This window comes from Tiliqua scincoides, chromosome 3 (assembly GCF_035046505.1).
Source record: "Tiliqua scincoides isolate rTilSci1 chromosome 3, rTilSci1.hap2, whole genome shotgun sequence".
Taxonomy (NCBI): domain Eukaryota; kingdom Metazoa; phylum Chordata; class Lepidosauria; order Squamata; family Scincidae; genus Tiliqua; species Tiliqua scincoides.
Window position 1 is genome coordinate 178,844,046 of NC_089823.1, and position 20,295 is coordinate 178,864,340.

Here is a 20,295-nt window from a genome sequence, read left to right on the forward strand (position 1 = left end):
GGTGACTCGTTGACATGTGAGTTGTACTCATGGAAGACTCTGAAAAATACTCGAGTGAGGGCCTCCCTGACTCAGCACTCATTCCCACACATGCAGATTTGAATCTGTCTGGGTATGTTTGCTTACTGTTTTCACAGTGTGGAAAACCTCATGGGACCATGAGTAGGTCCCAGGCAAGCAGTAGGAAAGTTCCAGCCAGGAAGCAGGAAAGGGTTAATGCTCTCCTCTTGCAGTGAATGGCGGGGAAGAGGGACTGGGCTCTTTTCCCATCTCTGATAGGAAGGAAGGAACAGATGATCATTGGACAAAGGATGGGCATTCTGATATCTTCATTGGCTGAGGGAGGGAAGGAAGGAGGAAAGGCCAAGGGGGTTCTTGCCTTATGATTTGCTTGAGAAGCCCAGGAAGGGTGAGATTTGCTTAATAAGCCTAGGGAAAAGGGGAGGGAGTTCATAGTGATCATGCTTTGCACCGCATGGCTGGTGGGAAGGGGAGAGCTTCATTGAATGGCCAGCTGTAGAGGGACTACTTCTGAGTAGAGCAGCAAAGGATCTGGTCATCATGGTAAGCCTCACAGCTGCTGCATGTGACCCTTTTCTCTCTTGCAGCTTCTGTCCTAGCTCTCGCACAGTCCCTCCCATCCCCTCCTGCCCTGTTTACAGATGGATGGGGACAGCAGGGGAGTCTTAAAGGAGAACTATGACACACATGCAGAGCCTGGCAGCAGCCCTGTTTTTTTTGTGGTGGGCTTTTTAAAGGGGGGGGGGAATCAACTTGAGTCTTTTAGAGTCACTAAAGGGTGACTCAGCAACTCAGAAAGTGCCCCCGTTATGACTCTTTTTCAAGTTGGGTTGCAGGGGGGTGGTGACTCTAGACTTGAGTCAAGCCCCACTGGATTTTCCCATCCCTGCTCCCAACCTCCAAAGGGAAAGGGACGGGGCACACAAAGCCACAGCAGTGAGTTTCCCACCTTCCAGGGAGGACTTGGAAGTGATGTCACAGCGTTGCATGATGTTGTGACATCACTGCCCTGGTTGCCAGGACGGTATGTTACACCTCTGGGAGCAGATATACACACATGTATGTGTGCATAGGAACCTGCTCCATATACTGCACATGCGTCTGGAATCCAGATTTCTTCCCTAATGTGCTCCAATGCGCTTGCATCTATGGACGAATAAGCCTCTGCTCTGCTTGGGTCCTTCACTCAGACAAAAGGGCTTTTGCTTTTACAAGTCAATTTTAGATCATTCCTTTCACTTCATAGAGTAGTGCCCATAGAAAGTAATAAATAAGCAGATAATGACTACCAGGGCTTAGAAACGGCGCAATAGAGCATTGTGACACTTTTATTAAGTTGGGCATCTGAGCCTTTGCATATAATTTGCCTTTTGTTAGCACGGTGTAAGAGTTTGCAGAACTTCTTCTCTCACAGTTTCGCTGCCACAGAAATTGAATCTGAGAATGAAAAAAAAAAAACACCATTAACGTACAACAGTTTTAATGTTGATTTTATATCACAATTCTGATTTTTACTGTGATGGAAGTTATAGCTTTTTATTTTTGCATCACAGAGTCTCAGAAAACATAAATGAACACTCACTTTCTTTGTATTTCTTATTTTTCTTTGATTTTGTATCATTATTTCACACAGTGGTGTTTCTCTTACATTAGTTCATCCCAGCGTAGAAGCAGTGTGATGTAGTGAATTTTGAACTTTAAACAGAAAGACTTGGGTTCAGATCTCACCCCATCCACCATAAAGCTTATTGGGTGACCTTGGGTCAGTTACTCTCTCTCAATTTTAACCTCCCTCACAGGTTTGTTGTGAAGGGAGGAACCAGGTACTCCCTTCAAGTGAGGATAGTATATTCAAGTGAAAAATATTATCCAGGGCTGTTTGCTGCTGTATTTTTTAATAAGTTTTAAAAAACAATTATGACCCTGTTTGGGACATAGAACCATCTTTTCTTTATTTCGCCACTTTGAGAACTTTTTGTTGAAAAGCAGTGTATCAATACTCTAAATATAATTGTTAGAAAGAGGTTGGTTAGCTTTCTTAAAATGATATTAAAAGAACATTCAGGGATTTGTGAACCAGTTTGGGTGGAAGAGGAGACTTTACCACCCTTAGCCCACGATTTCTTGGGTCGTGGAGATGTCTGAGAATTCTCACATTTAGCAATGCTTGCTCCCCTCCTTTCAAAGCTTAATCTGCACGTTCTGTTTACTCATGCAGATTTCCAAGGAAATCAACAGGGCTGTCCATGTCTGCTTTAACGCTTTCATCCTACTTCTCACAAAAAAACCACTTTCAAAGTGGATACAAATATCTGTTAAATTGCATCTAGAGTATTCAACAATCAAACTATCAATTTGTAACGGAACCTCCGAACTGTAGATAATTACCAAAAAAAAATCCTCTAATAATATTTCTTTAAAATACATATCTCAGAAGAGACTGGGACAAATAGGGGAATGCTTTTCTGGGAAGAAAGGAACAGCCTGGTGAGCTGGCCAGCCTGGTTTTCTTTTGGAGAGGACTCCTCAGGGATGCTGCCTCTACAAAGAAGGTCTTGGCTTGGATCACTGCTCACCAAGCTTCAGATGGCACAAACACTCAAAATAGTTCTGCTTCTGATGTTTCAAGGCACAGATTGTACATATGCCCTTTCTCTGCACAGAACAGTGAGCATGGGAGCATATGGTCTTATTCAACTCAGTAAACTGTACAGAGATGTAATTTTTTTGTGTGTTTTGGTAGTAAGTCCTACAGGTGCTTGCTGCCACAATCAGTCATTTATTTATTTAAGCAATATTTATCCTGCCTTTTGCTCTGAAAAATACCCTAACAGGTGCCTTGAAGCTCAGGAAAAAATGTTGGTATTTCATAAAGTGTGATAATTCCCCATTAAAAACTACTCTTCACATAATAAGTCTTTCAACTGAATTGCAAGCTTTGGTGCACTTATACAGTGGAATCATATCTTACACGGGGCGGGGGGGGTGAGATTCTGAAGTCAGTGCATAAGGTAAAAATCACATATAGACAATTACCCTTGAAAAGCCCTTAAATCTGAGAAGTATGTCGGAATCATACTATGAGAGGCATGCAGGAACTCTGACTGACTGAGGGAACAGCAGATTCACATCTTTGGTCTTACACTTGCTCTGGGGTATTAGACTCACTGTGGAATGGCAGGTGGAACTGCATTATTTTAAAACTGTGTTTTTCTCTCTCCCCTCCAACTTTATTTTTTTGTATTTGCAAAGTGCATATACTTGAATCCATGCAAGTTAAATGTGTGTATGATGTGATTCCACTGTATTGTCATTTATGTACTTCAAAGTATTTATTTATAAGATAATTTTAATATTAGGTGAAAAGATGTTAAAGAAGTATTCATAATGTGCTAAAACATCAGTATCTTTCTGTTCAAAGAAATGAGGAATGTTTTTAATAGCTCTGTAAAACTGCATTGCCTCCCTATTTAGTAAAACAAGATAGGTGTATATATAATATTATTGTATTGTAATAATTAAGACTTGGTGCTTTTAAAAATGTATACATACACGGTCCCATCTTCTCCATCTTGTACTGTAATCCTGGCTGCTCCCAGTTTGGGCAAAGTTGGGTTAATGATATTGTTGTTCCAAAGAAATTTAACCTTAGTAACTGTTCCAACATTAAGTTCTACATCAATTAATTCAGTATAAGTCTCATCAGGGTGAAGCTTCCCCCTTGGAAAGAAAACAAATTTATAATTTTTTGGGGGGTGACCTCTTTTGTTTCAATTAGTATACATACATATGTCCATCTTCTCCAGCTTGCACCAGAATCTTTGCTGCTCCCAGTTTGGGAAAGGTTGGGTTTATGACATCATTATTCCAAAGGAATTTAACTTTAGTAACTGTTCCAACATTAAGTTCTACATCAATTAATTCAGTATAAGTCTCATCAGGGTGGAGCTTCCCCCTTGGAAGAAAAAATATGATATAATTTGTTCTAAGTTCATGCATATATGATATATATGACATTTATTCTGCAACAGCCTGCTCTGCACCAGTCTGCTTTTGGTTTCAAATACACTAGAAATATGGAATAGTTTTATATTATTGAGAGTTTGAGATATATTTCAGCATCTACAGCAAATGCAATGACAGGCTGTACCGTGAGCATACTATTTTCATGTGCATATGTTTACTAGGAATAAGATGCATCCACCACCACTCACAGGTTTAACTTTAAAAATTGGAGCTGGGGTTGAAACCTGAAGAATGAGGACATCAGGAACTCACTCTGACATTTTTAATAATGCCCCCCCCCTCCCAGCAAAAATAGGGATAATACATAAGAACATAAGTAGAGTCTTGCTGGATCAGACCAAATTCGCCCATCAGATGCCTCAGGGAGCACACAAGACAACAAGATAGCTGCATCCTGGTACCACTCTCTTGCCTCTGGCACTCTGAGGTTTACTTCTACACAGTGATGCATCAGGGTTACATATGTACCAAAAAATAGGAACTGTTTGTTGTAAATGGGGATAAGTGGAGCACATAGGAACACGGGAGCTGCTTTATCCTGAGTCAGCCCATTGGTACATCAAACTCAAAAGTGCCTAATCTGACTGACAGCAGTTCGCCAAGACTGCAGACAAGACCCTGTCCCAATCCTACCAGCAGAAGCCAGGAACTGAACCAGGGGTCTTCTGCATGCCAAGGCCCTCTTATGTAGCTACGGCATGGATTTTCAACCTTGTTAATCTCAGAGCACACTGACAAGGTGCTAAAATTGCCAAGGCATAACATCAGCTTTTTGATAATTGACAAGGCACACCTGCTACTGGTGGGGGGGCTAACACCCTCCAATGGCCCTAATAATAAGTGACCCTCTTCTTAATTCCCACAGCACATCTGCAGACCATTTGTGGCACACCAGTGGTTACACCAGTGGCACACCAGGGGCCACAGCACACTGGCTGAAAATAGCTGAGCTCGGGTAATATCAAGGCCATGTTGCAGAAGCTCTCCATCCAAAGGCTTGTCAGGAATAAGAAGAGAGATATATAACTGTGCAAAGTGATGTACAGATTTGCATATTACTGTGTTTCAGGGTCTCTCCCCCCCTCCCATAATTCTGTTTGAGAGCCATAATACATTCAGCCTGGTTAAAAATGATTTAGTGTCAGAGTCCTGTAACAATTCCCTGCTATTAAAGCTACTTTCCAGCACTAAAACATGTTGCTGGCTGGACTAAATAAATAGCAGGCTGGAAGTGACATGTTTATACAGCTATAGTATAACAAGGCTTTTAGCTCAGGCAGTCTCTGCAAACAAAAAGTGGGAGCTGAAAATCACAACTGTTTGGAAAACAGAAGGCTTTCCCCTTGAAGCAGATGACATTTGAAAAGAGAGAGCTGCCAGCTTAAAAGGGTTGGTACTATGTGTTTATTTATGAGAGGCCATATGTGAGTGGGATAACATTTAAAAATTCCATGCAAGTCTTACCTTGAAACCAATGAAGCTGCACTAGATTTGAAGAGTGAAATCAGAATGCAGATCATATTATATTATTACCTAGAGCTAGAGTTCAACTCTTGCTTCCAAAATTGTCTACTCTTGTGGTGTTTTTAAGTGCTTAAGCAGAAGCACACAGAAAGCCTTGGTGCGATGGCAATTGCGGGCAAACCCTCCCTTGTTGGCAAACCGACAGGGATGCTAGTTCCCAGGCTGAAGTGTGACAATAGCTGATACAGCACTCTGTGAAGAAGCACCCATTGTTCTCACCCCTGTATGAGATTCTAATGTGGCTTTATCTGAGAACTGAATGTAGCTGTTAATGTTGCAAGTACAATAAAAACGCAGGAGGAGGCTAGTAGAATCAGCTTTTCTCTCTCTCTGCTTTGAATCTAAAAGTCTGTCTCTCGTCTCTTCCTTGGCTCCTTGATTCTTTCCTGCACTTATCCAGCAACCTAGCCCGGGGGCTTGGTTGCTCCCCCAAGGGTCACTGCAACATACTCTTTTTCCATGGCTGCATCCTTGTTAGGGCTATACTACTACATATAATATTCAATTCTATACCGGTTTAACCATCATGGTTTCCTCCAAAGGATCCGGGGAATTGTGGTTTGGTTGCAGCATTGAACATTATGTTAAGAGTTTTGTAGCATTCATCACAGAATTACAGTTCCTGCCAGGCCCAGTCTGAGCCCTGCTGCCACTTGAAGTGGGGCAAATTTCATGCCCCTTGTCACCTGCAGGAAAATGCTTTCTGTTTATATTCAAATAGAAGGAGGAAAAGGCAAAATGAAAGTAAGGGGGAAATCATCACACCTGCCCCCCTCTTGCCCCATCTGCTATTTTCTTAAGCAAGTAGGGGAGGGTGAGGGTAAAGAGGAGGAGATGGTGGCTTGATAAGCAGCAGGCTGGTAGGGGACAGGGCACACCCACCAGTTCAACACTCCCCCCCCCACCCCACTGCTCAATGCAATGTCAACACTTGCATCATGCACAAACCAGCCCTGGTTTCTCAGGTTCCCTAGGGAGAGGGAATGACTTTCTCCCTAGGGAAAGATCAGTCTGGTGTACATATGCCCTCAGAAAGGCAAAGAGATTTTTGTCAAAAATGTGTGCTCTGACATAATAGGGGTGATTCCTTGCATGCACATTCACACAATCACACAATTCTGAGTCACACACACTGCACTCTGCAACGTTAAGTTAATGCTGGCAAATGGAGATCAAGCATAAAGCAAGGGTATCAAGCAAAAGTATAAAGAAAAGCAACACAATAATTGGGAAAATGGGGTAAATGTCCCTAACACAGCTGTTGACCAACATCCAAAGACCCATGCAACCCATTCCATGTTCCCAAAGGGAGCATTGGTCTTGTGTTTACCAAACAGACTCTTATGCCACATGGCAAAACACTTTGGAAACTAAAGGGATGTGGGAACGTGTCCAATGAACACGTGTGTATAATTGGACATAATCCAGTGTGTGTAATTAGCTGGCATGCTCCCGTTTGCTTCTCCTATGCATCAGTTGTAAATGACAGAATGATGACTGGAGCATTGTAATGGGCATTTTTTTTTTACTGAGAATTATTAAGACATTGATTGAAAATGAACCACGGAGTATTGTAATTCCATTCTATAAATCTGTTGCTTAAGCATACTGAGAATACTGTACCAGTTCTGGTCAACCCATATTCAAAAAGAATACAACATCACCTTTGAGAATTGTAGGTGTGCTCAGGACAGTTTGATATTCTTTCTGAATATGAGGTGACCTGAACCACAATTTCCAAGTAGAAAAAGAAACAAAAAAAGGAAAAATACAAAAAAAAAAAATATTGAATAGAAACACACGTTTTAAAATGGGTAATTTTGCAAACACAGAATTTACCTGAAAATCTCATATTGCTTTGTGTTCCCTCCACTTCCGTACAGAGCAATATTTATGTATCCACGAATACTACTCTTTCCAGAGAGTGTGACTGACAATTTGTACCTCCATCCTATAAACCACAAATAGGGAGTTTGTTTTAAGTCAGGTGGTTTCCCATTGTTATTCAAAACTTATTGTTCCTACATGCACTTTATCATAGGTGCTGATACTTTTTTTCTATGAAGTCTTTAGACCACCTATAGATTAGGAATAGTATCAAATCAAACACATTGCAAAATATCTCTCTTCAGATTTATTCATTGCAATCATCCTGAGGCCAAGGGCCTAACTACCACTGATCTAGACATAGCTATATACACGAACTAAAACATAGAAAGTGACTATGATACAAGACAGTGTATATACATGAATGTTGCAGTGTGAATAGAGTGTATATGGCTCCAGAGGACACAATGAAATGTGGGTGTGTATTGAATGCTTATCTTTATGGATCTTCTTTCTGGATCAGTGTAGCTGTTGATGCAAAAAGTATAACCCATGGTAGTGCTCCAATGGATTTTGGAAGGATACTTCCTGACATGTGGCATACTTCTTGCTCCACATGCAATATGGAACTCCACCACAGTACAGAAAACTGTAACTTGCTTCAATTTCATGCAGTTCTCGGAGCTCTCAGTATCAGAAGTCAATCCTCAGTGTTTACTACAAACAAGACGTTTAAACATACACCGGAAACTTACTGCTAAAGTTCTTTGCATCTGCTGTGTTCAGATAAAGCTTCTGAAATTCAGAGGTGATCTTGTTTTTAAATTCAATGGCAAAGTGACCCATTTTAGGACATCCACCACTGGGACATGGAAAGCAGCTCTACGAAAACAGACACAGGAAAAACTCATACCTTTTCATTAGTGCAGTAATTTCTATCATGCACATTGCACCAATGGAAAAGCTGTACCTAAAAATGCTGCACAGCATAATTCCCCGCAACAATGACATTTTCTTTGTTTAAGAGCAGACTGGAGACCCCCTGTCATGTTATCAAGACAGTTTTAAAAAACTAATTATTAGGTTTCTACCAGTTTAGTTCTTAGGCAACCTTGAATACCCTCCCTTCTTTTGGGGTTCTATTGTCTTCAAATCTATTATGAAAGGTTTTTTTGGGGGGGTGGTTTTTTTTAAAGCAACATCATTACAGACTCTGTTATCTGAGCCTTGCTTCCACAATGCTCGGGATTTATATGAGTTAATTGTGTGTCTCCTTCACACATGTTCTTATGGAAACAGTGCTTGCGTGTCTTCTAATGGTCAATATTATCTGAAAGTTTTGCACGTTCTATAAGCCAGAAATATAAAGTTACATTGTACATGTTATGTACAATGCTCTTTGGGCAAAATCCTAACCAGGTCTACTCAGAAGTAAGTCCTACTTTGTTCAATGGGGCTTAATCTCAGGAAAGTATGGTTAGGATTGCAACCTTTGTCATGGAAAAATAATATCCTATAATTTGATTATTTTAAACTTTTATGTTCTTTGGTGGTAGGGTAGTTACACTACATATTTCAATTTTACAACAGTATAACCACCATGATTTCCAGAAATGATCCTGGAAATAGTCCCTAGAATGTATAGTCCTTTTTCCAAAGATAATGCCAAAATTAAGGTAAGTATTGAAAAACTATCTGCAGTATTCACAGGGTCTGCTCAGCATTATGACAGTGACCCTCCCCACAAGATTTCAGTAACCACTAATGGACTTGTCCAATCATATGAGTATCACTGCCTTTAAATGCCAGAACACACAGGATCAGTTCGCACATAATACTAAACCATGGTTTGACATTATATAATTGAGCCTTAGCTCACTCTTTTCCTTTCCCCTTGCATACTGCACTTAATTAGCCACTTCATGGTTTACCACAATATCAAAACCAGCAACCTACAGCTCGCACTTAACATGCAAACAAATGTCAAACTGTGACTTGCAATCAGGAAGCAAGCACAAACCATAGTTTGCTAGTTCAGAGGCAATAAACCGGGAAGTAACTATCTGGGGTATGTGAGCACTTGTCTCTCTATGGCAGGGGTGTCCAAACTTTTTAGCAGGAGGGCCACATCATCTCTCTGACACTGTGTTGGGGTCCGGGGGAAAAAGAATTAATTTACATTTCAAATTTGAATAAATTTACATAAATGAATATATTAGAGATGGATCATATGAATGAATGAAGGTCTTGCAATAGCCTATAAAAGGCCTTGCACAAATCAAGGCCAGCCTTTCCGTCACTGCCGCTGCTGCATCACAGACATGAAACCAAAGGCTCATTGGAGATTGGGGGCTCCCTGAGGGCCAGATTGGGAGTCCTCAAGGACCACAAATGGCCCCAGTGCCGGGGTTTGGGCACCCCTGCTCTATGCCAAATGATGATTTGGCGTTATACATGAACCAATCTTCAGTCTTATTTCTCAAACATACAGAACAGCAAAGGATCCTTGTGAATCCTTTATGTGGATAAAGAGGCAATAGCCCAGTATTTCCAGGACACCTAAATAACTTACTGTTTCAAATAAGTTGTATGCAGCACAGGGATAGCCCAAAAATCCATCCGGAAATATAATGCTGTCAGAATAATATTTGTAGCTGCGCAAATGGTTACAGGCCACAAAGTCACGGGTTCCTATGAAAAAGAAACAGATGCTATGTGTTGTAGATTATCTTTTGACTGTTTTCTTTGTATGATGTGGGTTGGCCAAGGCTATGCGCACACCATAAGGATCACTTTTCAGTTCTTGGACTGAATGGAATGGAATACTGTCTGATCGCTCATCATTATCACATGAAAAATTGACTTGAACTAAATCACTGCTTCCCATCCACTTGTGAGGTTGGGGTATGTATCAGCATTAAGGGATGAACAAAAATAAATTTGGAGAGAACTATGGCTAATAGCCTATTCTGGAGACTGCTGAGTCTTTAGACATGGGAAACATATTTATCTGAATTTAGAAATCTTCACACAGTGTTTTATTCATATTTTTGGTCATAAGAACATAAGAACAGCCCCACTGGATCAGACCATAGGCCCATCTAGTCCAGCTTCCTGTATCTCACAGCGGCCCACCAAATGCCCCAGGGAGCACACCAGATAACAAGAGACCTGCATCCTGCTGCCCTCCCTAGCATTGGCATTCTGACATAGCCCATTTCTAAAATCAGGAGGTTGCACGTACACGTCATGGCTTGTAACCCATAATGCATTTTTCCTCCAGAAACTTATCCAATCCCCTTTTAAAGGAATCCAGGCCAGATGCCGCCACCACATCCTGTGGCAAGGAGTTCCACAGACCGACCACACGCTGAGTAAAGAAATATTTTCTTTTGTCTGTCCTAACCCTCCCAACACTCAATTTTAGTGGTTGTCCCCTGCTTCTGGTGTTATGTGAGAGTGTAAAGAGCATCACTCTATCCACTTTATCGTTTCCATGCATAATTTTGTATGTCTCAATCATGTCCCCCCTCAGGCATTGCTTTTCTAGGCTGAAGAGGCCCAAATGCCTTAGCCTTTCCTCAGAAGGAAGGTGCCTCAGCCCAGTAATCATCTTAGTCGCTCTCTTTTGCACCTTTTCCATTTTCACTAAGTCTTTTTTGAGATGCAGCGACCAGAACTGGATACAATACTCCAGGTGTGGCCTTACCATTGATTTGTGCAACAGCATTATAATATTAGCTGTTTTGTTCTCAATACCTTTTCTAATGATCCCAAGCATAGAATTGGCCTTCTTCACTGCCGCCACACATTGAGTCGACACTTTCATCGACCTGTCCACCACCACCCCAAGATCTCTCTCCTGACCTGTCACAGACAGCTCAGAACCCATTAGCCTATACGTGAAGTTTTGATTTTTTGCCCCAATGTGCATGACTTTACACTTACTGACATTGAAATGCATCTGCCATTTTGCTGCCCATTCTGCCAGTTTGGAGAGATCCTTCTGGAGTGCCTCACAATCACGTCTGGTCTTCACCATTCAGAAAAGTTTGGTGTCGTCTGCAAACTTTGCCACCTCACTGCTCACCCCTGTCTCCAGGTCTTTTATAAAGAGGTTGAAAAGCACTGGTCCCAGGACAGATCCTTGGGGCACACCGCTTTTCACCTCTCTCCATTGTGAAAATTGCTCATTGACACCCACTCTCTGTTTCCTGGTCTTCAACCAGGTCTCAATCCATGAGAGGACCTGCCCTCTAATTCCCTGACTGTGGAATTTTTTCAGTAGCCTTTGGTGAGGGACTGTGTCGAACACCTTCTGAAAGTCCAGATATATAATGTCCACGGGTTCTCCCACATCCACATGCCTGTTGACCTTTTCAAAGAATTCTAAAAGTTTTGTGAGGCAAGACTTACCCTTACAGAAGCCATGCTGATTCTCCCTCAGCAAGGCCTGTTCGTCTATGTGTTTTGAGATTCTGGCTTTGATGAGGCATTCCACCATCTTACCTGGTATAGATGTTAGGCTGACCGGCCTATAGTTTCCCGGGTCCCCCCTCTTTCCCTTTTTAAAGATTGGTATGACATTTGCTGTCCTCCAATCTTCTGGCACTGTGGCCATTTTGAGGGACAAGCTGCATATTTCAGTCAGGAGATCAGCAACTTCATTCTTTAATTCCTTAATAACTCTTGGGTGGATGCCATCCGGGCCCGGTGACTTATTGATCTTTAATTTATCAATGAGGTCTGAAACCTCTTTACATACATAAATCAATAAATTTATGGTTAATAATGCAATTTCATAAGGCTCAATGAAACAATATTTGTTCATCAACTCACTAAACAATTACACTGAACAAACAGGCAAGTAGAGCGGAGTTGAAATAATTGTCATACCCCATACAGATCAAATTTGCAACAACAGGCATTCATACCTGGATGATGATAGTCAGCTATCTGATAGTATTTGAAATCTACTTTTGATGGTTGGTGTTTGGTAGCTGTATGTAGAGTGTGTCTTAAAAAAACCTACATACACTTTAATTCATTCATACTTCCTTGTAGAAAACCTGCAACACTTGAACATCTAAGGGTCACAATGGACAAGATGTGCAGAACCATCCCAGCCCATACATGTGGCTTAGTCACTGATGTCGGCCATGTATAGATGCCAGTGGAGAACATTTTTAAAGCTCTTTGTCTAACTTACTAAGGGCACAATCCTAAAAAGGAGATGGGCTGACAGAAGTTCCTTGCGCTAGCCCACCAGTGTTGTGAAAGTGCTGTAAAGTACTTTCACACCACTGGGAGAGGAGAGAAGCTGGCACAAGCTGGCACATGCCAGCCTCCCCACACCAATGGGGTAAGTTTGTGTTGCCTTAGCTGAACCAGTGCAGGGGTCTGGGGGGCAGGGGGAGGGTGGGGAAGGTGAGAGGGAGGTGTTTTGGGGCAGGGGAGGGCAGGCAGCGGGCATTCCCAGGGGCGAGAGGGAGGGGAGCAGGAGGCGGAGCCAGGACCTGGCTATTATGGCAGATCCTGACCCCGTTCCCAGGCGGACCAGGGCAGTCCCGGACTGCTCAGATTTGCACCACTTTTGAAGATGGCTTGGATCCAAGTAACCCCACTGGCTCTTCGTGGGGTAAGGGGAAACATTTATCCTTGCCCCTGGCTGAGCCTCTGTTTGCCTGAAAACGTGCACTGGATACAGCACAAGCACACTGGCCTACCTGCTCCAGTGCAAGTTAGGATTGGGCTGCCCCTAACTAACTAACTAACTAACTATGGGTCAAACATTTGTTTCTGTATACACCATAGGCAGTATGTACATAACATAAGAACATAAGAACATAAGAACAGCCCCACTGGATCAGGCCATAGGCCCATCTAGTCCAGCTTCCTGTATCTCACAGCGGCCCACCAAATGCCCCAGGGAGCACACCAGATAACAAGAGACCTCATCCTGGTGCTCTCCCCTACATCTGGCATTCTGACTTAACCCATTCCTAAAATCAGGAGGTTGCGCATACACATCATGGCTTGTACCCCATAATGGATTTTTCCTCCAGAAACCCGTCCAATCCCCTTTTAAAGGTGTCTAGGCTAGACGCCAGCACCACATCCTGTGGCAAGGAGTTCCACAGACCGACCACGCGCTGAGTAAAGAAATATTTTCTTTTGTCTGTCCTAACCCGCCCAACACTCAATTTTAGTGGATGTCCCCTGGTTCTGGTATTATGTGAGAGTGTAAAGAGCATCTCCCTATCCACTCTGTCCATCCCCTGCATAATTTTGTATGTCTCAATCATGTCCCCCCTCAAGCGTCTCTTTTCTAGGCTGAAGAGGCCCAAATGCCGTAGCCTTTCCTCATAAGGAAGGTGCCCCAGCCCCGTAATCATCTTAGTCGCTCTCTTTTGCACCTTTTCCATTTCCACTATGTCTTTTTTGAGATGCGGCGACCAGAACTGGACACAATACTCCAGGTGTGGCCTTACCATCGATTTGTACAACGGCATTATAATACTAACCGTTTTGTTCTCAATACCCTTCCTAATGATCCCAAGCATAGAATTGGCCTTCTTCACTGCCACCGCACATTGGGTCGACACTTTCATCGACCTGTCCACCACCACCCCAAGATCTCTCTCCTGATCTGTCACAGACAGCTCAGAACCCATCAGCCTATATCTAAAGTTTTGATTTTTTGCCCCAATGTGCATGTGTGTCAGTTATAGCATTATCAATTTGACACTATAAAGTGTGTGTACATTTTCTTGAGACACTCTGTATCTATCTCAGCCTGTTATTAATGTCACTATGGCTGCAATCCTAACCACATCCACATGAGAAAAAATTGAACAAAATAGGACTTACTTCTGAGTAGACCTGGTTAGGATTCTGCCCTATGATACTCAGTGAGGGCCCAATCCTATCCAGCTTTCCAGCACTGATGCAGCTGTACCAACAGGGTGTGCCCTGCATTCTGTGATGGGGGGACAGTCATGGAGTCCTCAAGGTAAGGGAAGACTTGTTCCCTTACCTTGAGGTTGCATTGCGGCTCCATCAGTGCTGGAAAATTGGATAGGATTGGGCCTTAAGTGATTTCCAGCACCTGACAGTGTTTTTTTCTACCTTTTGACATTCAGTGCTTGAAACTAAACCAGAGCTGAGTTCTTGTTCTGCAGCATTTGATACCCATACCAGAACTGGATGTCAGGGAAACTTCTTGTTAAAAGATGTAGAAACATTTGCACGCTAGAGTAGTTCCCTATATCTCTCTCAGTAGGCTGCACTCAATTGAAAATGCACACAACTTTCTGATCCGTTGGAATCAATACTAAGGAACTATCAGCAGTCAAATTTGCAAGTGAGGGGTGTACAATATCAAAAGTATAGGACCACTGATCTCTTTCAGTCCCATCTCACTGTGAGTACAATCCTAAAGGAGTGCTCCACCGGTGTAGCAGCTGCTGACACCAGCCTAGAGTGTCACAAAAGTGCTGTAAGGCATGTTTGCAACAACTTGAGAGTCAGCAGTGCTGGTACCAGATAGGATTTGCACAGACCAGCACAGGGACATGGAGAGGGTTGTGGGGAGGGGGTGCTTTGAGGGGGAGGGTAGAACAGGGTGGATTGGGCCCTGGAGGGTGAGGGATCAGCAAAGGCTTCCTCTCCGTATTCTGTCCTCCCTCCTGGGCTAGGCAAGCAGACACAGGGCCCGCTCAGATTTATGCCAGCTAAATAGCTGGCAGAAATCCAAGTAGCCCCATAGTGCAGGCTGGAGCATACTCAGGCTAAGGGGAAAAATATCCCCTTACCCCAAGGAGACCTCCACCTGGCTCCCAACTAGTGCTGGGTACAGCACAGGGCATGTGAACTGGCTGCACCAGTACAGGTTAGGATTGGGCTGCCCATCTGTTAGCAGAATTGAAAACACTTTGTTCTTTTTCAGTTCCATGATGACGAGTTAACTGCATAACAGAATATAATTATTTTAGCTGCCAATAACAGTAATTGCAAGTGCAATAACATAATCAAATATTAAGGTTATCCTTTCCCTCCATCCTACTGTTTCTGCCACAGATTTGACTGATTCAAGAGATTTGAATGATGTTCCTTCCTCAGTCTTCAAACTATTGGAACAGTTTAAGCAGTATTTACTTCCACCATTAATTGTCTGACAGCTTTTCTGGATGAGACACGCAATCAAATTCATTCCTGTTTGTTTCTATTCTGTAGGCTAATTGGAGAAAGCTTTGGATGCAATGGAACAACTATAATTAAGTTTGTTTCTTTTTTAGAAATCTGCCATCATGATGACATATCATTCAATGAAAATATGCTATGCCTATTAAGTTACTTTAAAAAAAAAGAGTTTCTGGTAAAACTGATCAGACAGGAGGCTCTGGGTTGGATGGAAATGATGCAGTCTGGAATATTTCAGTGACAAAATTCATAAGCACTCACTATATGCTTAGTATAACAACATCCTAATTTGTGGGGATGATGATAAAGCAGATGAGTAGTTCTATAACTGGATAGCCCTTAGCTATATTTGGTAGCTTTTTGTTTTCTAAAATTAAGTTAACAAAGATTAAAAACTGATTATATAATTTGAAATAAACTGACATGTTTAAGTAAGCTCCATAAGCTGCATTCTAGAGAACTCTCATAGAACTAAAACATTACATCAGAGTAAACCCATTCTTCCCTGTTCCTCATGAGGTTCTCTGAAGAAAACGTCTTTGTTAGAAATTGCATAGCAGACACACAGCACAGTCAGGCTTGGCCTATCCATGAGGCTAACAGGAGCAATCACCTCTGACCAGGATTACCCCTTCCCTGCATATAGAAACCTTCCCCCCCCCCCCCATCATTCTTACCTTGACAGAGTCTGAATGATCCATTAAGAAGTTCTGGAAGCAGCTGGTAGCTTTTGCAGCCAGTTCCCAGGCTCTGCTTAGCAGTGTACGTTTGCAGCATCACTACTGCAGTTATGACTGGGGAAGGCTATCATAATGGGCTCATAGGATAGGGTCATTAGTTGTTCCATTGGAATCAATTAGAATTGTCATATTCTAGTTCACAAAGTCCAGAGTAATTTGCATATAATGCAAATCAAATGCCAGTGGGGAAGGGGTTAAGTATCACCACAACATTCTCTTCCAAATTGGCCCCTCCCAGTGCTGCTCTGCAGCAAGGCAATGGGTCATTAAGCTTTTCTTGCATGCTGCTGCATGTACAATGTATTTGAAATCCACCTGGAGTGATGTATTCTGGGGTGACATTGATTGAAGGGAGGAGACACAGGAGACATCAAAACTCAGCAGTTTCACCATGTAAAGGTAGACTGAGCTATTTTCAGCTGTTTTCTTTCCCTACAATTTTTTAAGGGTGTCCCCAGTTTCTGCGGAACTGCAGATAACTGAAACTGTAGATAACAGGGTATGCCTATAAATGTTTTTAGGACTAAGGGTGCAATCCAAACTGCGCCCTATGCCAGGCTAGGATGGTTGCAAATGTACCGTAAAGCATGTTTGCGCCTCCTCAAGGGGAAGCCAGGCCAGAGCTCCAAGAAGCACCGGCCTGACATAAGTCTCTGCGCCGGCTTCCCCTCAGCCGCTTGTGTCTGCTCACCTGTGCTGCGCTGACACAAGCAGAAAAGGTAAGCATGGGGGGCGGGGAGGAGAAGGGAGGGAGGCGTTCCTGGGCAGGGGGAGGGCGGGCGATGGAGCGGGAGAGCGGACGGGCAGTTATGCTGGATCCCAACCCTGTTCCCAGGGGAACGGAGCGGCTTCAAGGCACTCTTCTCTCCTCGGATTTGTGCCACCTCCAGAGGTGGCGCAAGTCCAAGGAAACCCATTGTGGCCAGCAGTCCTTACCCAGGGGTAAGGGGAAACGTTTCCCCTTACCTCTGACTGAGCCACTTCTGGCCACAATCCTGTGCTAGATACAGCGCAAGCCTCCTGGCTTGCCTGTTCCAGCACAGGTTAGGATTGCATCCTAAGTGTTTTTAGGGTCTCTGAATGCAAGGGAGTGGCAACAAGATACAGGTATCTTGTTGTCTTGTGTGTTCCTGGAGGCATCTGGTGGGCCACTGTGAGATACAGAAAGCTGGAGTAGATGGGCCTTGGCTTGATCCAGCAGGGCTCTTCTTATGTTCTTATGACTACAGCCTCAGTCACTGGCATCTTTGCTATAGCTGTGTAAACACACCAGCTGAAGTTTTTCATCATGCTCTCTTGATACATACCTTCCCAGATTCCATCAATGTCCACTATTTGCGAAACTGGGTTTTTCTTACATCCAGGCATATATTCTCCTCCATTTGGATAAAAATCAAGGTGTCCCACAGCTTGGCTCATTCCAAAGCCTAGGATATTGAAAGCCTAGGATTAGCGTATGTTAAATTTGAATACTTCAAGCATACTATGGCATCTCCCTACAGGTGTTATGTAGAATATGTGCTTTTGGCTTCATATACTGGGAAGGAACCTACTACACTCTTTGCTCAAGAGTATAGTAGTATGTACAATATGTACATACTACTACAGTAGTATGTACATGTATATACTTACTACTGTAGTACTGTATGTACTACAGTAGTACATACAGTAGTATGTACAAAGAGTATGTACAATAAAAAAAATTTTTCTCTTATCTTTTTGACTGTTGATATAATCACACATTTTACACTTTTAAAACAAAATTCCAACCTGTGAGATCAACCTGAATGTGCATGTTGATGCTACAGGGCAAAAAGGACAGGGCAGAGGAAATAAAGAAGCGTTGTTGGAAGCCAGAGGTTGGTGGGGGTTGACAATAGTTTTTAGTCCAGTGGGAGTCTCCGTAACAAGACTGTTACCCATAGTGGAACCGAGGTATAAACAGGGAGTAATCTGGAAGTTCTGAATACTTCATAGTCTCGTAAGAGGGTAGTTGAAATATGCAGAGACATTTAATTAGGGGAAAAAACCCTCTTTTTTTCCTCTGCTGGTTGGCAACCTTCAGTCTCGAAAGACTATGGTATAAGCCTACAGCACCCAGTATTCCCAGGCGGTCTCCCATCCAAGTACTAACCAGGCCTGACCCTGCTTAGCTTCCAAGATCAGATGAGATCGGGCATGTGCAGGATAACAGTTGACAGCAGAAGTACTGTATGAGTCTTTTGTTAGTAATGAGGGAATAGGATGGAGGGAGGGAGGAAAACTCTCATTGAGATCTAGTAACTTAAATTGGCTGCCTGTCTGAAATTTCCCTAATCATGTTGAACTGGGTGCATACAACCTGTTGAACACACATATCATTGTACATTTTAGCTACTTACCCAGGTATGGAATAGTAGGTGCTGAATCAGTATGGATAACATCAACAAATTCAGCATCGGTTTTATCCAATCTGATTGAAGTTGGTGTGCCTTGAAAATATGGCTGAGCAGGATCCAGTCCTATAAAATCACACATTTTAATACATAACAACTTTCAGAGAGGGGTAACTGTATTAGTTAGTTGCAGAAAATCCAACCAAAATTCTTTTAATACATTAAAAATCAGTTGATTTAATGTTGCATAAGATTTCATGGATTAGAGTTTATTCATAAAATGGGTTAGCCACAGATGACACATACGTAGGATAAAATGTGTGATCGGTGGGGCCGAAAAGCCATGAAATGTATTCCAATATAGATTTGAAGAGCAGGCTTGCACAAATGCCGATAGCTCCAATTATCCTGAGGGCCTGTTGTCTGCCATGCTGGGGATGAATTACTCGCCCTACTCCTAGTTTTGTAGCACAAGTGCTTTTAGGCAGTATTGCTGTGATACATCAAGAAGAGAAGCAACCATTGTTGCACACCTAGGGCACAATCCTATCAATGACCCACTAGGGAAACCAGAAAAGGACCCCCCTTCTTAAGGGGAATCAGCAGCAACACAATCACTATGATCCCACTGCTGTCGGACAGGGAGTGGGTTTTCACATACTATGTCTCGCCTGAGGGTCTGGCGAGCCTGCAACCCCCTCTGCAGCCCTTCCCAAGGCTTAAAAATGTAGAAAAAAGGGAAAAGATCCAGTTTTTCTCCTGAAACAGGAAGTGTGTTTTTTCTTCTTCCTTTTTCTCCATTTTGAAGCCACAGGAAGGGCTGCAGAGAGGGGTCACAGGCTTCCCAGACCCTCTGGAAAGCCAGTGACCCCCAGGTAAGTGAAAACCCACTCCCTGCCTGGCAGCAGCATGATCGCAGTGATCACATTGCTCCCCCCCCCCCACACACACAAAGACTTACAGGGTTTCCAAAGTCCAAGTAGGACTTTGGGAACCACTGTACTAGATGATACTGAAGCATAAGATACAGGCCTATACACATTTTGTTGTCTTAAAAGTTAGACCTATTCTTGGGTATACTTAGGGTGCTGAATTCATAAATAGCATCGATTTGCCAGATTGGTTCAAGTTTGGGGGATGTGACATAGCCACCTTATTTGCTGATTCAAGCAGCTCCCTTATGAGGAAGCTATGATGTCAGCTTTCTTATGAGGAAGCTGCTTGAATTAGCATATAATCATGCTTGAATCAGCATGATGCATTCTTAAAACTGCAGCCAATCGGGCAAAACCAATGCCATTTTTTGATTTAGCACCCCCAAAAATATCCTAAATCTGTTCAAACTTCCTTGGCAACAAAAATGTTTTTGGGTTTTTTTGCCTGTGATTCATTAGTTTCAATAGGATAAATGAGGAGCAAGTAGGCTAAGGTTTCCAAATAGCTTGATTATATTATGCTTGGGACCTAAAGTCTGAAATGTGTGTCCACATTTTCTAAAGACTTTCACATGATTAATTTTCCCCTTTCCTCCAGTACTGATTTTTCTCTTTGTTTTTATTTACATAATTTTGAAATTGATT

The 20,295-nt window shown here is 42.7% G+C and overlaps 1 protein-coding gene and 1 pseudogene across 2 annotated transcripts in view; both read right to left on the reverse strand.

Annotated features, from left to right (window-relative positions):
• Positions 1-1,394: 1,394 nt before the first annotated feature.
• The window catches only part of LOC136644498 (inactive pancreatic lipase-related protein 1-like), a 28,070-nt gene continuing 9,169 nt past the window's right edge, over positions 1,395-20,295 (reverse strand). Inside the window, exons 6-13 of one of the 2 annotated variants that reach the window (XM_066620425.1) lie at positions 18,722-18,841; positions 17,648-17,767; positions 9,971-10,089; positions 8,744-8,746; positions 8,154-8,280; positions 7,411-7,522; positions 3,574-3,741; positions 1,395-1,458 (exon numbers count right to left, since the gene is read on the reverse strand). In XM_066620425.1, coding sequence (XP_066476522.1) covers positions 1,395-1,458; positions 3,574-3,741; positions 7,411-7,522; positions 8,154-8,280; positions 8,744-8,746; positions 9,971-10,089; positions 17,648-17,767; positions 18,722-18,841 — 833 coding nt within the window. The remainder of the gene's footprint in view (positions 1,459-3,573; positions 3,742-7,410; positions 7,523-8,153; positions 8,281-8,743; positions 8,747-9,970; positions 10,090-17,647; positions 17,768-18,721; positions 18,842-20,295) is intronic. The other variant, XM_066620426.1, reaches the window with a different exon arrangement.
• Positions 18,426-18,546, reverse strand: LOC136647254 (5S ribosomal RNA; annotated as a pseudogene).